This window comes from Oncorhynchus mykiss, chromosome 12 (assembly GCF_013265735.2).
Source record: "Oncorhynchus mykiss isolate Arlee chromosome 12, USDA_OmykA_1.1, whole genome shotgun sequence".
Classification (NCBI taxonomy): Eukaryota; Metazoa; Chordata; class Actinopteri; order Salmoniformes; family Salmonidae; genus Oncorhynchus; species Oncorhynchus mykiss.
Window position 1 is genome coordinate 87,967,313 of NC_048576.1, and position 19,376 is coordinate 87,986,688.

A 19,376-nucleotide genomic window follows, 5' to 3' on the forward strand; every position below is an offset into this window, starting at 1 on the left:
CAGCCATAATGATGACACTAGGCTGTCATTGTAATGATGCATCTATTAGGATACTGTACCTAAATATGAGCTTTTGCATAGCATGACGCGAATGAACTATAGATATGCTATGAATATATTTCAATAATCTTTACTGATGTGTTATTACAGGTCCCAAACGCGTTCATGAAATGCTTAGGGTAATAAATGCATTATGGACATGTAGTCAAAGTCAATCATTACCCTTTTATTGTTTGTTTTTATGCATACATGTGTATAGATGATGTAATGTATGTACCATGTTTGACCATGATTGTTTTTAGTGCCTCAAAACTCAATTTCATGTGTTATTTGTTTATCAGTATTTTGTATTATTGTATCATTGTTGAGTGTCACTTAAATGCATTTTTCAAACTCTAACTCTATGGTACAATGTGTCAAACCTTCAGGTTGGTTAAACAAACCAACATATCTTCCTTGGCCTTCTGGAAAATGTTGTTATTCTTCATGTGCTGATGTAAATCATCTTTCATCCTTTTCAGAGAATCTTTTCCTGTATGCTCTGATGCCCCTAAAACACAGTCATCATATTGTTTCCATAACCATTGTATCTGCTATTAATACATTTAAATATGTTTAAGAACGTGTTACTTCCCAAATATCATTATAATTTTCATAACTAGAATACAACACTTTCTCAGATAATATATTTTCATTTTAAGACTTACTTATATAGCATCGATGCATGGTGTCCTTGATTGACTCGGTTAAAGTGGAGTAGATTTTTTTCTTTTTCTCACGGAGGTCAAAGATTAGTTTTGCCTTCAATTCAGTTTCCTTTCAGATAGAAAAACATGGTCAAGAAGACCCTAATGTAAGTGTTTTCCTTACGTTGTAAGCAGTCTATGGAACAGATAAGAGTAACCTTATTTCTGGACGGTGTGTTTACATGGCTACTTTCTAAAGATTGGGTGAGTGGGGGAGGGGGGAGGGGTTCAATGTTGCATTTCCTGATTGCTTGTTTAAAATTTCAAAAAGGCACTCGCACACCTGAGCTATCTTCTATCTTTGTTGCAGGTGCATGGTAACAATTGAATACAGGAAGGACATGAGAAAACTGCACAATGCTCTTGCTATTATCACCGTTCTTTATCAAGCTTTACATATCGTTCTCTTTTTCTTTTTAAACCCTACCTCCGTCTTGAGGAATGCCAGATGCAGTGACACTTCCGGGTGCTCCCCAACCAAGCTGTTTGTGTCAAGGGTGAATGTATCAATCTGTTCCCTGATTGGGCCACCTTTGCCCTCGTTTCTGAAACACCAATATGTTGAAATCAGAAAGATGGTTAGTAGATGTGATTTAACAGGGCCCTAATCATTCCATGTGTATTATTTACACACATTCAGAAAGTACTCAGATTCCTTTACTTTTTCCATGTTGTTGCGTTACAGCCTTATTCTATAATGTATTACGTTTCATCAAGGATCTCTCTGGATCTCTTTATTAGTTTCATCAAGGATCTCTCTGTACTTCTCTCTGTTCGTCTTTCCATTGATCCTGACTAGTCTTCCAGTACCTACTGCTGAAATACATCCCCACAGCATGATGCTGCCACCGCGATGCTTCACCATAGGCATGGTGCCAGGTTTCCTCCAGACGAGACGCTTGGCATTCAGGCCGAAGAGCTCAAACTTGGTTTCATCAGACCAGAGAATCTTATTTCTCATGGTCTGAGAGTCCTTTAGGTGCCTTTTGGCAAACTCCAAGTGGGCTGTGAAGTTCATTTTACTGAGGAGTGCCTTCAGTCTGGCCACTCTACCATAACGGCCTGATTGGTGGAGTGCTGCAGGGATGGTTGCCCTTCTGGAAGGTTCTGCTATCTCCACAGAGGAACTCCACTGTGTTCTTGGGGACCTTCAATGCTGCAAAAAGATGGGTTCTTGGTCACAGCCCTGACTAAGGCCCTTCTCCCCTGATTGCTCAGTTTGGCCTGGCGGCCAGCTCTAGGATGAGTTTTGGTGGTTCCAAACTTCTTCCATTTGAGAATGATGGAGGCCACTGTGTTCTTGGGGACCTTCAATTCTGCAGAAATGTTTTGGTACCCTTCCCCAGATCTGTGCCTCGACACAATCCTGTCTCGGAGCTCTACGGACAATTCCTTCGACCTCATGGCTTGGTTTTTGCTCTGACATGCACGGTCAACTGTGAGACCTTACATAGACAGGTGTGTGCCTTTCCAAATGATGTCCAATCAATTGAATTTACCACAGGTGAACTCCAATCTAGTTGTAGAAACATCTCAAGAATGATCAATGGAAACAGGATGCATCTGTGTTCAATTTCGATACTCATATCAAAGGGTCTGAATAGTTATGTTAAAAAGGTCAATTCTAAAAACCTGTTTTCACTTTGTCATTATGTGTGTAGATTGATGAGGGGGAAAAAATATTTAATCAAATTCAGAATAAGCCTGTAGCATAACAAAATTTGGAAAAAGTCAAGGTTTCTGAATACTTTCCAAATGCACTATATGAATATATATGAGAGAGAGAGAGAGAGAGAGAGAGAGAGAGAGAGAGAGAGAGAGAGAGAGAGAGAGAGAGAGAGAGAGAGAGAGAGAGAGAGCGAGAGAGAGAGAGAGAGAGAGAATGATTAAATGACTTACGGGAAATGTATCTTGAACTGTTCATCAATGAGACTTCTCATACATGAGGCTAAACTCTCATTAAGGTTTATTTCCCTTCTCCTTTTCCCTTTTGGTTTGTGAACGCCGCCATTCTTGCATAAAGACTTCACTACTTTATGATATCCACTAGCTTTTTTCCCTCTCTGGGAATAAAAAATGAAAATATGTTTAACGTTTTTAACAGCACAGCACTGGAAATCTGTCATGTGTGAGTATCTCTTCAATAGTTGCTTTTCCAGTATCGTGCAAGCCTACAGTATATCTGTGCAAACCAATGGGTGCTATCGCCAGAGAAATGTGAAAATCGAGAGACTGGATACATGATAACTTCATGGAGATAAGAACTTACAACTCTACCATTTCTTTCTCTCTCCAGTAGTTTGGATAATGACGACTTGTGCACATTACTTTGGTTAATTGTGGGTTCTTGAGTCTTGAAGCACAGACTGAGTCATGAGGGACAGACAAGTGCTTCTGTTGGTGTTTTGGACCCAGGTTTGTGCAGTAATTATGTTTTTCTCTGGCTTCAGTTAGATGGTTGCTTCTTTCTCGCTCCAAGTTGCCTTCTGCTGGTTGTCTTTTAAGTGCTTTTTGGGCTTGCCTGCCCTTTCAGTGCCCTTGCTGCAGCTCGCCAAAGAAAATCCTTCTTGGGAGACCGTGTTGGGGAAACCTGATGGTGTGGCCAGTCCATTGGAGCTGTGCATTTCTGCTGTTTGCCCTCTGCATTACCTCCAGGTTGGAGACCTTGTCTTACCACTGCATACTCATAATAGACCTCAGAGATTGTGTATGGAATGTTTCCAGCTGTTTGATGTGGTGACAGTTCAGGGTCCAAGTTTCACAGCCCTACAGCAGGTTTGTGATCACTACCATAGTATAGGTTTTCAGTTTTGTGGAAAGAAGGATGGTGTTATGGTTGAGTATCCTGTTCCTCGGTCTTCCCGATGATTGGCTTGAGCCGTCCTCAGAGATGGTGCTCCCCAGGTATGTGACGTGCTCGACATTCTGGAACTCACATGAGTTGCGGTAGATCCGTTGAGGAACAATCATCAGCAAAGAGGGCCTTATGGACAAGATGTTCTTGTGTTTTGGTCTTTGCTCAGAGCCTAAGCAGGTTGTAGATTGAAGCATCATCCGTGTATCTGATGTAAATGCCTTTGAGTTCCTTAGTGGCGTTTTTGAAGACGTCAGTAAAAATATATACAGTACCAGTCAAAGCTTTGGACACACCTACTCCTTTAAGGGTTTTTATTTTAACAATTGTATACATTGTGTAATAATAGTGAAGACATCAAAACTATGAAATAACACACATGGAATCATGTAGTAAACAAAAAATATATATTTTAGACTAGATTCTTCAAAGTAAGCACCCTTTGCCTTGATGGCAGCTTTGCACACTCTTGGCATTGTCTCAACCAGCTTCATGGGGTAGTCACCTGGAAGGCTTTTCCAACCGTCTTGAAGGAGTTCCCACATACACTGAGCACTTGGCTGATTTTCCTCAACTCTGCAGTCCAACTCATCCCAAACCATCTCAATTGGGTTGAGATCGGGTGATTGTGTAGGCCAGGTTATCTGATGCAGCACTTCATCACTCTCCTTATTGGTCAAATAGTCCTTACACAGCCTGGAGGTATGTTTTGGGTCATTGTACTGTTGAAAAACAAATGATAGTCCCATTAAGCGCAATCCAGATGAGATGGCGTATCGCCATTCTGGTTAAGTGTGCCTTGAATTCTAATTAAATCACTGACAGTGTCACAAGCAAAGCACCCCCACATCATCACACCTCCTCCATGCTTCACGGTGAGAACCACACATGCGGAGATCATCCGCTCACTTACTCTGCATCTCACAAAGACATGGCGGTTGGAACCAAAAATCTAAAATTTGGACTCATCAGACCAAAGGATTATCATCGGTCTAACTTCCATTGCTCATGTTTCTTGGTCCAATCAAGTCTCTTCTTATTATTGGTGTCCTTTAGTAGTGGTTTTGTTGCAGCAATTCAACCATGAAGGCCTAATTCACGCAGTCTCCTCTGAACAGTTGATATTGAGATGTCTGTTACTTGAACTCTGTGAAGCATTTTTTGGGTTGCATTTGGAGATGTAGTTAATTGCAGATTTCTGGTAACTCTAATAAACTTATCCTCTGCAGCAGAGGTAAATCTGGGTCTTCCTTTGCTGTGGCGGTCCTCATGAGAACCAGTTTCATCACAGTGCTTGATGGTTTTTGCAACTGCACTTGAAGAAACTTTCAAAGTTCTTGACATTTTCCGGGTTGACTGACCTTCTTGTCTTAAAGTAAAGTAATGATGGGCTGTTGTTTCTCTTTGTTTATTTGAGCTGTCAATATGGATTTGGTCTTTTACTAAATAGGGCTATCTTCTGTATACCAACCCTACCTTGTGACAACACAACTGATTGGCTCAAATGCATTAAGAAGGAAATACATCTCCTTACCGGAAAGCAAAACGTTGTTTCCCTGTTAGTCGTCGCATCCCACACTCTGTTAACAGATGCTGCCAATACCGGTTATGTTACTTACATCCGTCCATGAAAGATTACTCTCCCATTTACTTTATGTTTCTATCTCACGCTAAACTGAGTTACAAGAAGTAAATCACATTGCTTTGGGGATCCTGGTTGAGTCTCTTGATTTTCAGCTTCTCTGGCTCTAGCACAAACTAGCCAGCACGGATATACTGTACACTGATTTTACAAAACATTAAGAACACCTGCTCTTCCCATGACAAAGACTGACCAGGTGAATCCAGCTAAAAACTATCATTCCTTATTAATCTCACTTGTTAAATCCACTTCAAATCAATGTAGATGAAGGCAAGGAGACAGGTTAAAGAAGGATTTTTAAGCCTTGAGACAATTGAGACATGGATTGTGTATGTGTGCCATTCAGAGAGTGAATCGGTAAGACAAACAATTAAGTGCCTTTGAACGGGGTATGGTTATAGGTGCCAGGCGCACCGGTTTGTGTCAAGAACTGCAACGCTGCTGGGTTTTTCACACTCAACAGTTTCCCGTGTGTATCAAGAATGGTCCACCACCCAAAGGACATCCAGCCAACTTGAACAACTGTGGAAAGCATTGGAGTCAACATGGGCCAGCAACCCTGTGAAGCACTTTCGACACCTTGTAGAGTCCATGCCCCGACAAATTGAGGCTGTTCTGAGGGCAAAAGAGACCGGGTGCAACTCAATATTAGGAAGTTGTTCCTAATATTTGGCAAACTCAGTGTAGAACTCAGTGTAGGGTGACAGTGCAAAAGTGGCTATTCTTAAAACATTCTTTTTTAAAAAGTAGCTTACTGGTGCTATCACTTTATTCATTAATTTCTCGCATGATTCTTCTGACTGTCGAACTCCTTCTGAGAGGCATTGTTCAAAAGTCTCATAAGCCTCATCCATAGTTTGACCAATGGACTTGATCTCATCCTTGAGCCTCTGTTCCAGAACCTGGCACACCTCTTCTTTGCTGTCTGTCTGAAATCCAAACTCAACATTATCAATATAATACACTGATTCACATATAAGGAGTATATTAACATGCTGGAAGTACAATACCATGTCGCTGCTTTTGGCTCCTTCTATCAAAGAGAGGATCCCATAGGCTCCAGAAACATAAACTGAAGTCTTTGTGCGACGATCATTGAGATTTCTGAGAAATTCCTGAAGTTTGGGTATTTCTGCAACATCAGTTCAAAACCAGATATTTATTTCTACCTTTGGTTGAGGTCAGTGTTCTTTGATGCTCTTATTGATCCTGGATTCACTTCTTGATCATTTAATTTTCCTATTTCTGTTCGAGTTTGATTAACTGAATTATTGATTATGGGCATGATCGTAGTTCTGCATGCAGAATTTAAATTAGGAATCAGCGCTTAGTAGTGGTCAAAAGAGCAGAATGTTATTTCCCGAGAAGAATATAGAATATAGTGAAATGTTTCAGAGGATATGAGGATAGCTTAGCATGCTGTATGTATACACACTATTATTATTGAGTATCATATGGTCCAGGTTGTAATTGTTACTGATTAAGACATATTGCATGTTTAAAGTTTCCAGCTACGACAGGTCATACTCAAATATGCATGCTGCTTAGGTGAAGTTTGTTGCTATGTAAAGTAATTAACAACACAAACAATCTCAAAAAATGCATAGGCATAAAAATAGGGGACACAATTGTCTCTATGTTGTAGAATCAATAAGAACGTTCAGTTATCGTACCTGTCTCTTCTTGTTGCAAATGCTTTTCCTTTTGGTATTCCTTGGAACTCACAGTAAACACCTGAAGGAAATCCTTTCCCCCACTGAAGTGTTTCTGAAAGGTGTTTATGAGACAATGACAGACAATTAAATCATGTCCACACACTGACATTTTGCAAGCTCAAAAAAAATCTATATTCATTATGCTCATGCAAACAGTTGTGCTTCAACAATTTTTTTAAACAATTAAATACATTTAGAAGATTTTGATATGACTGATAAATACCAGATTAGAACAACTTTCTTACCTTACCATAAATACAAATAAGCACCTATTACTCAATTGTTTGTTTTGTATATTAGACAACTCAAATGTCTAATGAAAAGCTTTAGTGTACAATGTAATCTTGCTTTCATTTAATTCCATGAAATGTCTAAATCTTCCCCACTACAACATACAGTATGAGCATGTTGACAAGTCACAGAATATTCCTTTATGTCAGTTGTAACTTACCTTAACTTCTTTTTGTTTGTTGAATTTATCCCTCACTTGCCTCTTGGTTGTTTCATTTCTGCGCAAAATACAGGTACGTGCATCAGCCTTTTGATTCTCCTCAATGTCGTCTGTCTTGGTGCAGATGAAACTGATGCTTCGACATTCTCCACCAGGTCCAAAGAGGCTAACGGTGCTGTCTAAAATCTCCCAAGATTCCTTTTCTGAAGTTGCTCTTGCAATGTCGCTCACAATCCACACAGCAGAGCAGTTTCCAACAAACTAAAGAAGTGTAACATTAACTTAAAACATCCAACATTAATGGTGTAAAATACACAATACACATAATATTAATAACATACATATGCCTACCTAATATGTTTAATCATTTGAACATAGATATAAATAAACTCAAATACATAGATATAGCCAGACATTTGGCCCTGTACCTATGATGTTAATCTAACATCAACCAAATTAGAAGTTGTATACAATTCTAAATAGAATATCGAACCATTACTAATAAGAATTGTAAATAATTACCAATTTCCACATCTCATCTCTGCTCTTGTTGCAGTCTCCATTGCCTGGAAGATCAACCAGCACAACATGCTCCAGCAGGTCTTTGGAGTTTGGCACCTTGATGGTTATACACTTCACAAGCGGCCAATACTGTCTTTTAAATGTATCACTCTGTGTGTCACTCCGTGTGTAACAAGTGATATTTTTAGAGAGTTGTTTTGCCTGCAATTGTAATAAAGTATCATTACATGCAATGGTGAACAAAAACTAAGTTATTTTCTCCAAAGGAACACTTTGACAAAGATCAAAGAGCCTAAAAGATGTAGTTCTATATTTTCCATCAATCGCTTACAATCAATTCCCACTAGTGGCAAAGAGTTTACTAGAAGCCGCTTCTGGTGAACAAATGAATTCCAAGACCCGTATCCATTGACGACAAATCAAGGGGATTAGAAAAATCTGTAGGAAGCTTGGTTTCCATTCATCTAGCTAGCTACCTACCAAAGTTGTCCGGTGAGTGTCTAACTTATTACTTAAACATCTTAATAAACTTTAAAATTGTGTTAGCTAATTGATGCCTAGTTAGCAATGTTATGTTTTATGGGATACAGTGAAACACATTTAGTTGATATCAGTTTTAATCTGTCAGCACCCCTGACTGGCTAGCGCTTAGCTAGCTAACATTAGCTATCCTATTTTTTCACAATTAATGTGATAGCTAGCTAGCTAACTAATGCTATGCCTAAACACATATTTTTTGTGAATACATTGCTGTCTTTTAATATCAATATGCATGTCAATATGCTAGTGTCTCTGTTCACCAGCATGTTAGCTAGCACAACAGCTAAGGTAGCAACAATATGAGCTGACTTGACATCAAAGCAAGACTTCACTTTTGTAGATGGATACCCTTCCCCTACCCGTGGTGTTGGAGGAGGATTCATTAACACCCTGGAAATATGCTTGTGGTGCACTCACTCATAACACGTTTTCTGAGTGATAAATTAGTTTATCATCTTCAAGCTTGTTACAGGCTTTGGTTTTTCCATTTATGTTTTGAGGTTGGGCTTTAGCACATTAGCACATAGGGCACACCGATTGGTGTCCCCTCGTTAGTCAGTATGTGTTACACCTGTGCTGGTTGCCACCTCTTTAGTGGGAAGGTGTTTCAGCTGTGCTGGCCCAGGTGCTCTTTAAGAGTGCCTGGCCCAGTGTTCTAGTTGTCTTGAGAGATGTGTAGGGTCAACACCTGTAGTTGGCGCTCCCTATTTGATTTATAGAAAATATATTCCTTTGTCTGATTTTGTTTTGGGTTGCATACTGTCTTTATGTTTGGTGTGGGTTTTTCTTTTGTTTGCCTCTTCTTTGGCAAAATTAGTGGGTGCTCATGGTGAGTGTATTTTGGGTTCCAGTTGTTGTTGCTAGTCAACTTTCAGTGGACACCCCCATGAGTGTCTTTCAGAACTCCTCCTACAACCCCACCTGTTTTGTTTTGGTTGTTGGTCAGTGAGTCTGTTAGTTCCCCCTTCTGTTTGAGTGACAATTTTGGTTTTCTTGCTGGGGACAAGCTTAATAATGTAAGCAAATGCATGTATTCGCATAAATGTAGCCCAAACATTCAGTCTTTGTAATAATTAGGTATTTCATTGCTTTAAACTAGTAGCTAGCGCATCTTGATCATGTGCTGTTCCTGCTCTCTTTCTAGAAGCAATCAGTTATAACGCAAATAGACAGATTAATAAAAACCGAGGACAGATAAATATGTGTACACCAGGTCAAGGCTTCTTGCATGCATAGTGTTGATATGAAGTTAACAATATTACATTTTGGAAAAATAATATGACTTGCCATATTAGGCATAACTCAATTTTATGTTGCTTTTCTTCAACCCAGGACTTATTTTCTGTAATCTTTATTTAACTAGGCAAGTGAGTTAAGAACAAATTCTTATTCACAATGATGGCCTACACGGGCCAAACCCAGACGACGCTGGGCCAATTGTGCGCCGTCCTATGGGACTCCCAATCATGGCCGGTTGTGATGCAGCCTGGAATTGAACCAGGGTGTCCATAGTGACACCTCAAGCTCTGATTCAGTGCCTTAGACTGCTGCGCCACTCAGGAGCATTTACGGTGCATTCTGAAAGTATTCAGATCACTTGACTTTTTCCACATTTTGTTTTACTCACTTAATTACTCTAAAATTGATAAAATTGTTTTTTTCATCAATCTACACACAATACCCCATAATGACAAAGCAAAAACAGTTTTTTCTTAAAATGTTCGCAAATGTGTATATAAAATAAATATCACAATTACATAAGTATTCAGAACCTTAACTCAGTACTTTGTTGAAAAACCTTTGGCAGTGATTAACCCCTTGAGTCTTCTTGGATATGACACTACAAGCTTGGCACACCTGTATTTGGGGAGTTTCTCCCATTCTTCTCTGCAGATCCTCTCAAGCTCTGCCAGGTTGGATGGGGAGCATCGTTGCACAGCTATTTTCAGGTCTCTCCAGAGATGTTTGATCAGGGTTCAAGTCCAGGCTCTGGCTGGGCCACTTAAGGACATTCAGAGATTTGTCCCGAATCCACTCCTGCGTTGTTTGTCTTGGCTGGATGCTTAGGGTTGTTGTCCTGTTGGAAGGTGAACCTTCACCCCAGTCTGAGGTCCTGAGCGCTCTAGAGCAGGTTTTCGTCAAGGATATCTCTGTACTTTGCTCCGTTCATCTTTCCCTTCATCCTGACTAGTCTCCCAGTCCCTGCCGCTGAAAAACATCCCCACAGCATGTTGCTGCCACTACAATGCTATACCATAGGGATGGTGCCAGGTTTCCTCCAGATGTGATGCTTGGCATTCAGGCCAAAGAGTTCAATCTTGGTTTCATCAGATGAAATAATTTTGTTTCTCATGGTCAGAGTCCTTTAGGTGCCTTCTGGCAAACTCCAAGCTGGCTGTGAAGTTCATTTTACTGAGGAGTGGCTTCTGTCTTTCCACTCTACCATAAAGTCCTGATTGGTGGAGTGCTGCCGAGATGGTTGTCGTTCTGGAAGGTTCTCCCATCTCCACAGAGGAACTCCACTGTGTTCTTGGGGACCTTCAATGCTGCAAAAATTTGTTGGTACCCTTCCCCAGATCTGTGCCTCAACACAATCCTGTCTTGGAGCTCTACGGACATTTCCATTGACCTCAGGGCTTGGTGTTTGCTCTGACATGCACTGTCAACTGTGGGACCTTATATAGACAGATGTGTGCCTCTCCAAATCATGTCCAATTAATTGAATTTGCCACAGATGGACTCCAATCAAGTTGTAGAAACATCTCAAGGATCATCAATGGAAACAGGATACACCTGAACTCAATTTCGAGTCTTAAAGCAAAGGGTCTGAATACTTATGTAAATAAGGTATCCGTTTATTTTTAATACATTTGCACAAATTTCTAAAAACCTGTTTTCGCTTTGTCATTATGTGGTATTGTGTGTAGATTGAGGCATTTTTAAAAATCTGATTTTAAACTAAGGCTGTAAGGTAACAAAATGTGTAAAAAATCAAGGGGTCTGAATACTTTCCAAATGCTCTGTTTACCTGAGTCAGGAAGAAGAGAACTAGTAGACAACTGTCTTAGTGACATATAGTGTATACTGTGGATCTCTAGGAACAGTTGGCCACACATTTAAATGTATTTGTTTTTAGTAGACCTTAGTCCCAGTTTATTCTCGATACTTTGTTTGTTTATATAGCATTTATAAAAGGCAGAACAATTGTTTCCTTGCTGAAAAATATATAGAATGCCAGTTTCAGTGAGAAGCATTGCAATATCAAGGCAACTTTGTAACTGCTGACCCAGTTTTTCCAAAGCCAAACCTGGCCATTAGCCGCTGAGCCTACCTTTTAAGATGCCAAAATAGAAAATATTTTCAGTATCTTAATTTTGTTTTTGTTGTGTGTTTTCTGATTGTTTTAGTGCATTCAACAAGGTTTGGATGAAGGACTTCCACAGTTCACCCAAAAAGGCAATAGTTCTGAACTGGGTTTGATTTAGTTTTGGTATTTTCATGAATCAAATTTTGTTAATTATCTTTTAAACTTCCATTGGTTGAAAGCTATTGCTCAATTGTCACTTGGCTCATGTACATTCATGTATTTGCCCTTTTAAACATCCTAATATCAACATCCCCTTAGTGTTCAAATTTCTCTCATGTAGATGTTGTAGCTACTGTACATAAAAATACAAAATAAACCATTTATTTGCTAAATATCTGGTCTTTGCTCTTATCGTCATTAGCATGCTCACTTCAAGTTGTATTGGATTAATTTGATCTGTTAAGACATTGCATACATATTTAGTACATTTAGTAATTTTAGTATGCTTGGTGTAGTTTTCTGTGAGAAGCAACTCATTTAAAGTGAATGTGATTTGGTTTATGTAGATACAATATTTCAATGTTAACACAGAGTAACCAAAAACCTGATTTCATTTCATATGTACACTATGTTTGCAGCAAACACTTACATTTTTGCCACAAGCTTTTCAGAATTGTTTGCCATAAGTTCACAAGTCTCTGCAAATTTGCTGCAGTAGTTTGCCGCAAATAATTTGCATGTGAAAATATGCGCTTGCTGCAAATTTGTGCCAAATTGGCCAAAGGTTTGCCACAACTGTTTGCCAGAAGCCAGTTTTTTGGTAAGGGAATAAATACATGATTTAATATAATTTGCAATCAGTTGTGGTTACCTTCCTAAAATGATTTTTTAAAATAATGATTTTCACCAAAGCACACAATCTTCATAGAAGTGAACTAGCATGACAGTAACTTACTGTGTCACATAGAAATATTTTCTTGACTGATAAACGAAACTCTGGAATTTCTCTGAAGTGCTTCCTGTCCATTAGTTCTTCTAAGGTTGCCCCACGTCCATCTTTTCCATACAAAGCTGATATCTTTTCATCATCATCGTCATCGTCGTCATCCCTTTCCTTGTCTTCATCATTTCCATCCTTGTAAGATCTGTCTCTGAAGATTGACCATAGCTCCTCTTTCCATTCCTAATAAAAATGTAAAACCATTACAAATGTGTAATGCATACTCTCTTCATTTGAAAGCTAAGTCCTGTGTTATGAAACTACCTAGCCCCCCAAATGGTGACCAACACATAGTATACAAATAGGAAACAAAAGGCGGTATGCCAAAACTAAAGATTTACACACAAGAAGCTTGGGATGGCCCAAGAGGCTACAGACCAGCATCACTGCAATCTGACTAATTATGACCCACACTCACTCGTAACTTACTACTGCTGTTACTACAATTACTGCTCTGCTATTAGGCCTTTTACTAGTACCACTACTATTACTACTACTACTACTACTACTACTACTGCCTGCTGTCACTATTACACTATGGCAACCAAACCACAACTATTTATTATAGTCACTACTAGGCTCTCTCAACATCAACTCCCTTCCCCTCCCACAGAGGTTTAGAATTGTGGCTAGAAACCACTGTTTGCCGTTTCCAGGTGGGCACACCCTTCACCATGTTACTGTGCAAGGAACATTATGCACAAGGGCTCATCCCATGCCTTTACCCCTTTACTGTGGAAGGTACCGCAGTGTGCAGCCTTATAACTTGTTCAACCTTAAATAACGTTCTGTGGCAGGTAGCACAGTTTCTGATCAACTCTCATTCATACCTAAGAACTACAGGAATGAAGCCTATCAGATACTGCAGTGGGAATCTAGCTCTCTATTTGTATAAAGCCTTTGTTTCCTCATATCTGTCAGAACATCAAAGTGTTTAACCCTTTCCATCTTGTCCTGATTGTATAACACATTTAGCGAAGCACCTTACACCAATCAGAGAGCTGAATTAGCCATCATGTTGAGCCTGCGTGCTGGCCGCTCTGATGAACTCTCATTCTGCCACTGAGTCATTACTAAAGAACTACAGATCATGTAAATCGAGTGCTATTTGCATGTGAAAATGTCACGGGATGCATTTTCTCTATTGTTAACATGTTTGTTGGTGGCCCAGTCTTTGAGGTTACTCACAAATGAAGGAGTGTGACTTGTGTGCATTCTAATCATCAGCTCCACAAACCCTGCTGGCTTATTACTGTAACATGCTATCACTCTGTTTCCTCTATACTGTAAAATAATGATTAATGTGACTTGCTTCAGCAGTCACACTCTCAATCTTTTACTTATTTCTGACTTTTTAGTGTGACTGCTTCAGCAGTCACATTCTTAATTTTGGTAATATTTTTTGACTAATGGCTAATGGCTTCTATTTAGTGCGCTGGGTGGTAGCCTAGCGGTTAAGAGGTTGGGCCAGTAACTGCCCATGTGCCCTTGAGTAAGGCACTTCACCCTAATTGCTCCTGTAAGCCGCTCTGGATAAGAGCGTCTGCTAAATTACCAAAATGTAAAAATGTCAAATTTAACACATGGTGTGTGGCAATTCCCTACAATTCACAACTCCTGTGTAGATGGTGTTGATTAGCATAAAAATCTGTGCTCACTCCCTCTTTTCCACACAAAATGTATCTGTAGGTCAACGTTGCCGAGTGAAACCAGCTGGTAGGCAACCTCAGCGCTGTGTAGCGCACAACCATTTTGCCAGTGATTTCACCTCCTCATGAGGTCCGTATCTTCCAAAACAGAGATTTGAGAAAGGAACATAGGGTGTGTAACAGTTTTCCTTGGGTTTAGTTTAGATTTCAACCCTGCCCACAGCTGGAACCACCCAAATAATCATCAATTCGGAGCACAGCTGCAAGTGACCCGATCGTAGCATTAATATTTTTATGTGCAACATGGAATTGAAATTTAAAAGGACCAGTGCACATAGCAAGAAAATCCCCCTCAATCTGTGCCTTTTGCAGGCAATGTTAGGCTACATTGTATCGTTGTTCCTTTTATCAATGCTTCTTCTAAGTTAATGGAAGGTGTCAATTGGGTCAATGACAGACCTCGATTCAGATCTTAGTTTTAGTGGCCTTGATATGTTTCAAAGAAGCCTTTCATTAAATGTACTGTTTACTATGACACCACTTCTAAAACATTGTGAGATTAGAATATAAACAGATGAAACAGATGCTATTACCTCCTCTGTCATGAACTCAATCTCTGCGATGTATTTAGAGTCCGAGTCTGTCATATTGGCCTCCACCTGAATCATGACCGAGGTGCATGCTCCTTGGTTTCCAGAGGGCAGCAATGTCGTCTCACCCAAGATGGTGTTAATCAAGAAGCTCTTACCAGCTCCAGTCTTCCCAAAAACACCCACTATCTCTTTTTTGTCTTTCTCCAAAGTTTGGATTTTACCTCTGTTAAAAATGAAAGACAAAAACAAAAACAATTAAAGCAATTTAGTGGCCTGTATGCATCCCCCCACATTTAAAAATGCATACCTGGAGCCTCCCGAGTGGCACAGCGGTCTAAGGCCCTGCATCACAGTGCTAGCTGTGTTACTACAGATCCTGGTTTGATCCCAGGCTGTGTCGCAGCTAGCCGCGACCGGGAAACCCACGAGGTGGTGCACAACTGGCCCAGCGTCGTCTAGGTTAGGGAAGGGTTTGGCCAGCTGGGATGTCCTTGTCCCATCTCGCTGTAGAGTCTCCTGTGGTGGGCCGGGCGCATGCACGCTGACACAGTCACCAGGTGTTTCCTCCGACACATTGGTGCGGCTGGCTTCCAGGTTAAGCGAGCATTGTGACAAGAAGCAGTGCGGCTTGGAGGGGTTGTGTTTCAGAGAACACACATCCCTCTCCTGAGTCCGTACGGAAGTTGCAGCGATGGGACAAGACTGTAACTACCAATTGGGGAGAAAAAGGGGTAAAACATTTTGTAAAATTATGCATACCTGACGAAGTCAATGAGTTTCGTAGAAGGCAGATCATCAAGTTTGCTTTTGATACGTTGCATGATCTTCTTCACCTCTGTCTTGGTTTCAGTTTCTGGCAAAGTTAAACACAGGTCACCAACCAGCTATAATCTTGTTGTGTCAACATGTTTATAAAGGTGGAAAGGATATTACAGGGAAATAACAAGTGGAATGCACAGTGACATTGAGATCTGCTATATCAAAAACTGAGATGAAATGTTGCTGTGTGCTGACATTACGTGTTGAGTTAAAGGAGTACTCCACTCAAACAACCATGTATTTACTACTGTTAGAGAGATGGCTACAAGAGCAGATCAATGCACTCTATAAGACCACTGACAAACGTTGATTTTGGAGTGAACTGCAATTGTAGCTTGTCCTACTGTGCAACATGCAAACAGTGAACAGAACAGTGAACTGTCAGTCATGTACATTTGTATGATTCTCAATTAGGAATGTCTTCAATATATCATGTTAAATGGTTTCCAATTAAACAAGTGTTTCTTAAAATGATTGTGGTTCATATAAACACCTTCATCCACCTACCAAATGTCTCAGTTATTCTGGACGCAGCAACACGTTGTCGTTTCTTTGTTTGTTTGTTTGCATGGGCCTCATCAGATTTCCTTTTGCCTGGAAACGGTTGGAAACGTCTTTTATTAATTAATACAAAAATCATCCAGCAGCAGTCACATATCTTCCAATCTCGTTATAGCCAATGCTGTTAAGCAAATGAGTTGTATCAGTCGGTGAAAAATCATTTCAGATTGTTTACTTACTGTATACATGTGGTACATGGTACAAAGGGTACTTGCAACTCAAGTATAAAGTATCTCATAATTCAATGCTTGACTGAGTGAGTTGTATTATATGTTTTGGAAACAGAGTATCACTACATTTTCCTTCTTGTCATTTTCTAAAACTAGTATTTTAGCATAATTTTTCTGTAAGTGGAGATCTGAAACATCAGTGCTTTTTACTTGGGATATTCACTTGAAGAGGGGGTATTTTACTGGTCGAGGGTTCACTCTGAAGAAACACATAGATAATCAACAGGTTAACGAAGGAATTGTTCCACAAAACTTACATCACAAACATATCCCAATTGTTACCTTCTATGTAGCCTATATCTGTACTTTTCTTGCTTTAGTTTGAGATGCATTTTCTTTCTTAATAATTTGGGTTTCTTCCTGTATGTTGTTTTCACTAACTGGTGTTTATAGATTAGATGTTTGCTATGTTGTGTAGTGTTGTGACTATGAGAAAGCGCTTGCTAAATACATTCGATTGTCATTATCTTAATGTATCATTTTTGTCCCCGTGGAGTGCACTGCTATCATAATGTATGATAATTCATCTCTGTAAAATTGCCTAAAACATATCCAAGCAGTGCCGAGAAGTGATGCCTCAGCTGTGACCACGGACAAATGAGATATAGATTTTATCCACCTGGTCAAACACTGTTTTCCCCATTCCAGAGGTGTTCGTTGTGGGCACACTTCCTGTACCTAAGAGTTTAACCAATGACCTGGCAACAGAGTCACAGCAATTGTCATTTTGTTGACACCAACGGGACATTATATATAGTCAGTGATGAATAAAGAAATGATGTGTTTCTTACCTTTTAGTCTCTGCTTGTTTAGGAGGATGATTTCTGGGTTTTATGATGGCCTTTTGACAAGACTCTTGGTTGACCATCTCACCAGTAACCTGGGGACAGAAGCCGTGTTGAGTTATAGGGTGACAGATATAAAGGTCTGTATACTGATCTAAATAAAACAGTATGCATTTGGTTTAGTTAATTGTACTCAGGCTGAGATTTCATGTACTGTATATGGTTATATAGGAGGGTAAAGATGGTACATTTTCTGAGGAACTCTTGGAGGCCTTAATGGATACTGATGACCACGTGGCCGCTTGAATGTTCTTATCGTCATCGGGCTGCTTCTGTTTCTGCAGTTAAAAAACACAATTCTCTAGTTGTTAGGCAAAGAACAAGAACGGTACAATAACAGTTCAGACTAGTTACAACAAATCAAATTATATTGGTCACATACACATGGTGTTTGTGCAATATACTATCAACATTACGTTTCTGTCATAAACATTAACATTGTCCAAACCACAAGCTAGAACAAGCGCATTTTAATTTCACTGGTAGAATCAGGAAGTTTTGACTTCCTGGACATTCGTCTGCTCATAGTGCACCACAAAGTCCAGCATTCATAGCAAATGCAGATACCGCTCGCTAGGTAGATGGGACGTGACCACAACCTTGGTTGATGGCGTTGTTTACTTCGAACGACTAACGCACAGTAATCTCAGAATGTACTGTAGCATTTAATTTTTTTAAACGTTTGTTTTTCACTAACGTTTGTCATCATGCCCATGTGTTGTTCTGTCTGGCTGTGCAAACTACAAACAAGCTTGAAAATGAGTTCTCTTTCACTGTTCTACCTACCAAAGATTTACCCCGATGCTGCCAGTGATTTGCGACTATCAAGAATGACGCTTACGATGACCAAAGATTATCAGAGGGATTTTTTGGCTGAACGGAATCCATTTAGTTGACAGCTGAGAAGTGATGCGATACTGTACCATCATTTTCTCTCTTCACAACAAAATGGAAGATTCTTGATTATTCGCTGGAATAGGTAAATTAGCTAGCTAACATTACAGTCCTGTATTGAACTTGGTAACCCACCAGCTAAATCATATAGCTAGCTATCTTTTGGATGCATACTGTCAATCAATTTCGCCTATGCCATTGTAGTCACTAGAGGTTGACATGGGAGTGAATATTCATTCCTGTCCCATCTTGTCCTGTCAAATGTTTTCCCGTACTGTCTTGATTCCGCAACAGTTCTATAACCCTGGAACTTTCCTGTCCCAACTGAATAAAAAAATCACTCCCGTCCTGTGAACATTTTCTACACGCAGAAATCTGAAATAACTTCCTCCTAGCTGTTTTTCCTCTCTGATTCAGATGGGTTGGGTTAAATGCGGAAGACACATTTCAGTTTAATACATTCAGTTGGGCAACTGACTAGGTATCCCCCTTTCCCTTTCCTTTCCCTTTCTGTCTGTCCCCGGTCTGCGCTAGCATCACAGGAAGCACAGCCGCGAGCTGCCCAGTGACACGAGCCTACCAGACGAGCTAAATCACTTCTATGCTCGCTTCGAGGCAAGCAACACTGAGGCATGCATGAGAGCATCAGCTGTTCCGGACGACTGTGTGATCACGCTCTCCGTAGCCGACGTGAGTAAGACCTTTAAACAGGTCAATATACACAAGGCTGCGGAGCCAGACGGATTACCAGGACGTGTGCTCCGGGCATGTGCTGACCAACTGGCAGGTGTCTTCACTGACATTTTCAACATGTCCCTGATTGAGTCTGTAATACCAACATGCTTCAAGCAGACCACCATAGTCTCTGTGCCCAAGAACACAAAGGCAACCTGCCTAAATGACTACAGATTCGTAGCACTCACGTTCATAGCCATGAAGTGCTTTGAAAGGCTGGTAATGGCTCACATCAACACCATTATCCCAGAAACCCTAGACCCACTCCAATTT

At 40.1% G+C, this 19,376-nt stretch overlaps 1 protein-coding gene across 4 annotated transcripts in view; it reads right to left on the reverse strand.

Annotated features, from left to right (window-relative positions):
* Positions 1-19,376, reverse strand: part of LOC110538557 (nuclear GTPase SLIP-GC) — a 42,784-nt gene that overhangs the window by 11,918 nt on the left and 11,490 nt on the right. For 3 of the 4 annotated variants that reach the window (XM_036939060.1, XM_036939059.1, XM_036939063.1), the window contains 17 exons: positions 17,663-17,752; positions 17,421-17,509; positions 17,249-17,327; positions 16,780-16,828; positions 16,346-16,432; positions 15,779-15,872; positions 15,020-15,242; positions 12,733-12,960; positions 7,931-8,131; positions 7,409-7,669; positions 6,916-7,009; positions 6,253-6,374; positions 5,998-6,171; positions 2,646-2,809; positions 1,174-1,291; positions 708-816; positions 423-550 (listed from right to left, as the gene is read on the reverse strand). In XM_036939060.1, coding sequence (XP_036794955.1) covers positions 423-550; positions 708-816; positions 1,174-1,291; positions 2,646-2,809; positions 5,998-6,171; positions 6,253-6,374; positions 6,916-7,009; positions 7,409-7,669; positions 7,931-8,131; positions 12,733-12,960; positions 15,020-15,242; positions 15,779-15,872; positions 16,346-16,432; positions 16,780-16,828; positions 17,249-17,327; positions 17,421-17,509; positions 17,663-17,752 — 2,310 coding nt within the window. The remainder of the gene's footprint in view (positions 1-422; positions 551-707; positions 817-1,173; positions 1,292-2,645; positions 2,810-5,997; positions 6,172-6,252; positions 6,375-6,915; positions 7,010-7,408; positions 7,670-7,930; positions 8,132-12,732; positions 12,961-15,019; positions 15,243-15,778; positions 15,873-16,345; positions 16,433-16,779; positions 16,829-17,248; positions 17,328-17,420; positions 17,510-17,662; positions 17,753-19,376) is intronic. The other variant, XM_036939062.1, reaches the window with a different exon arrangement.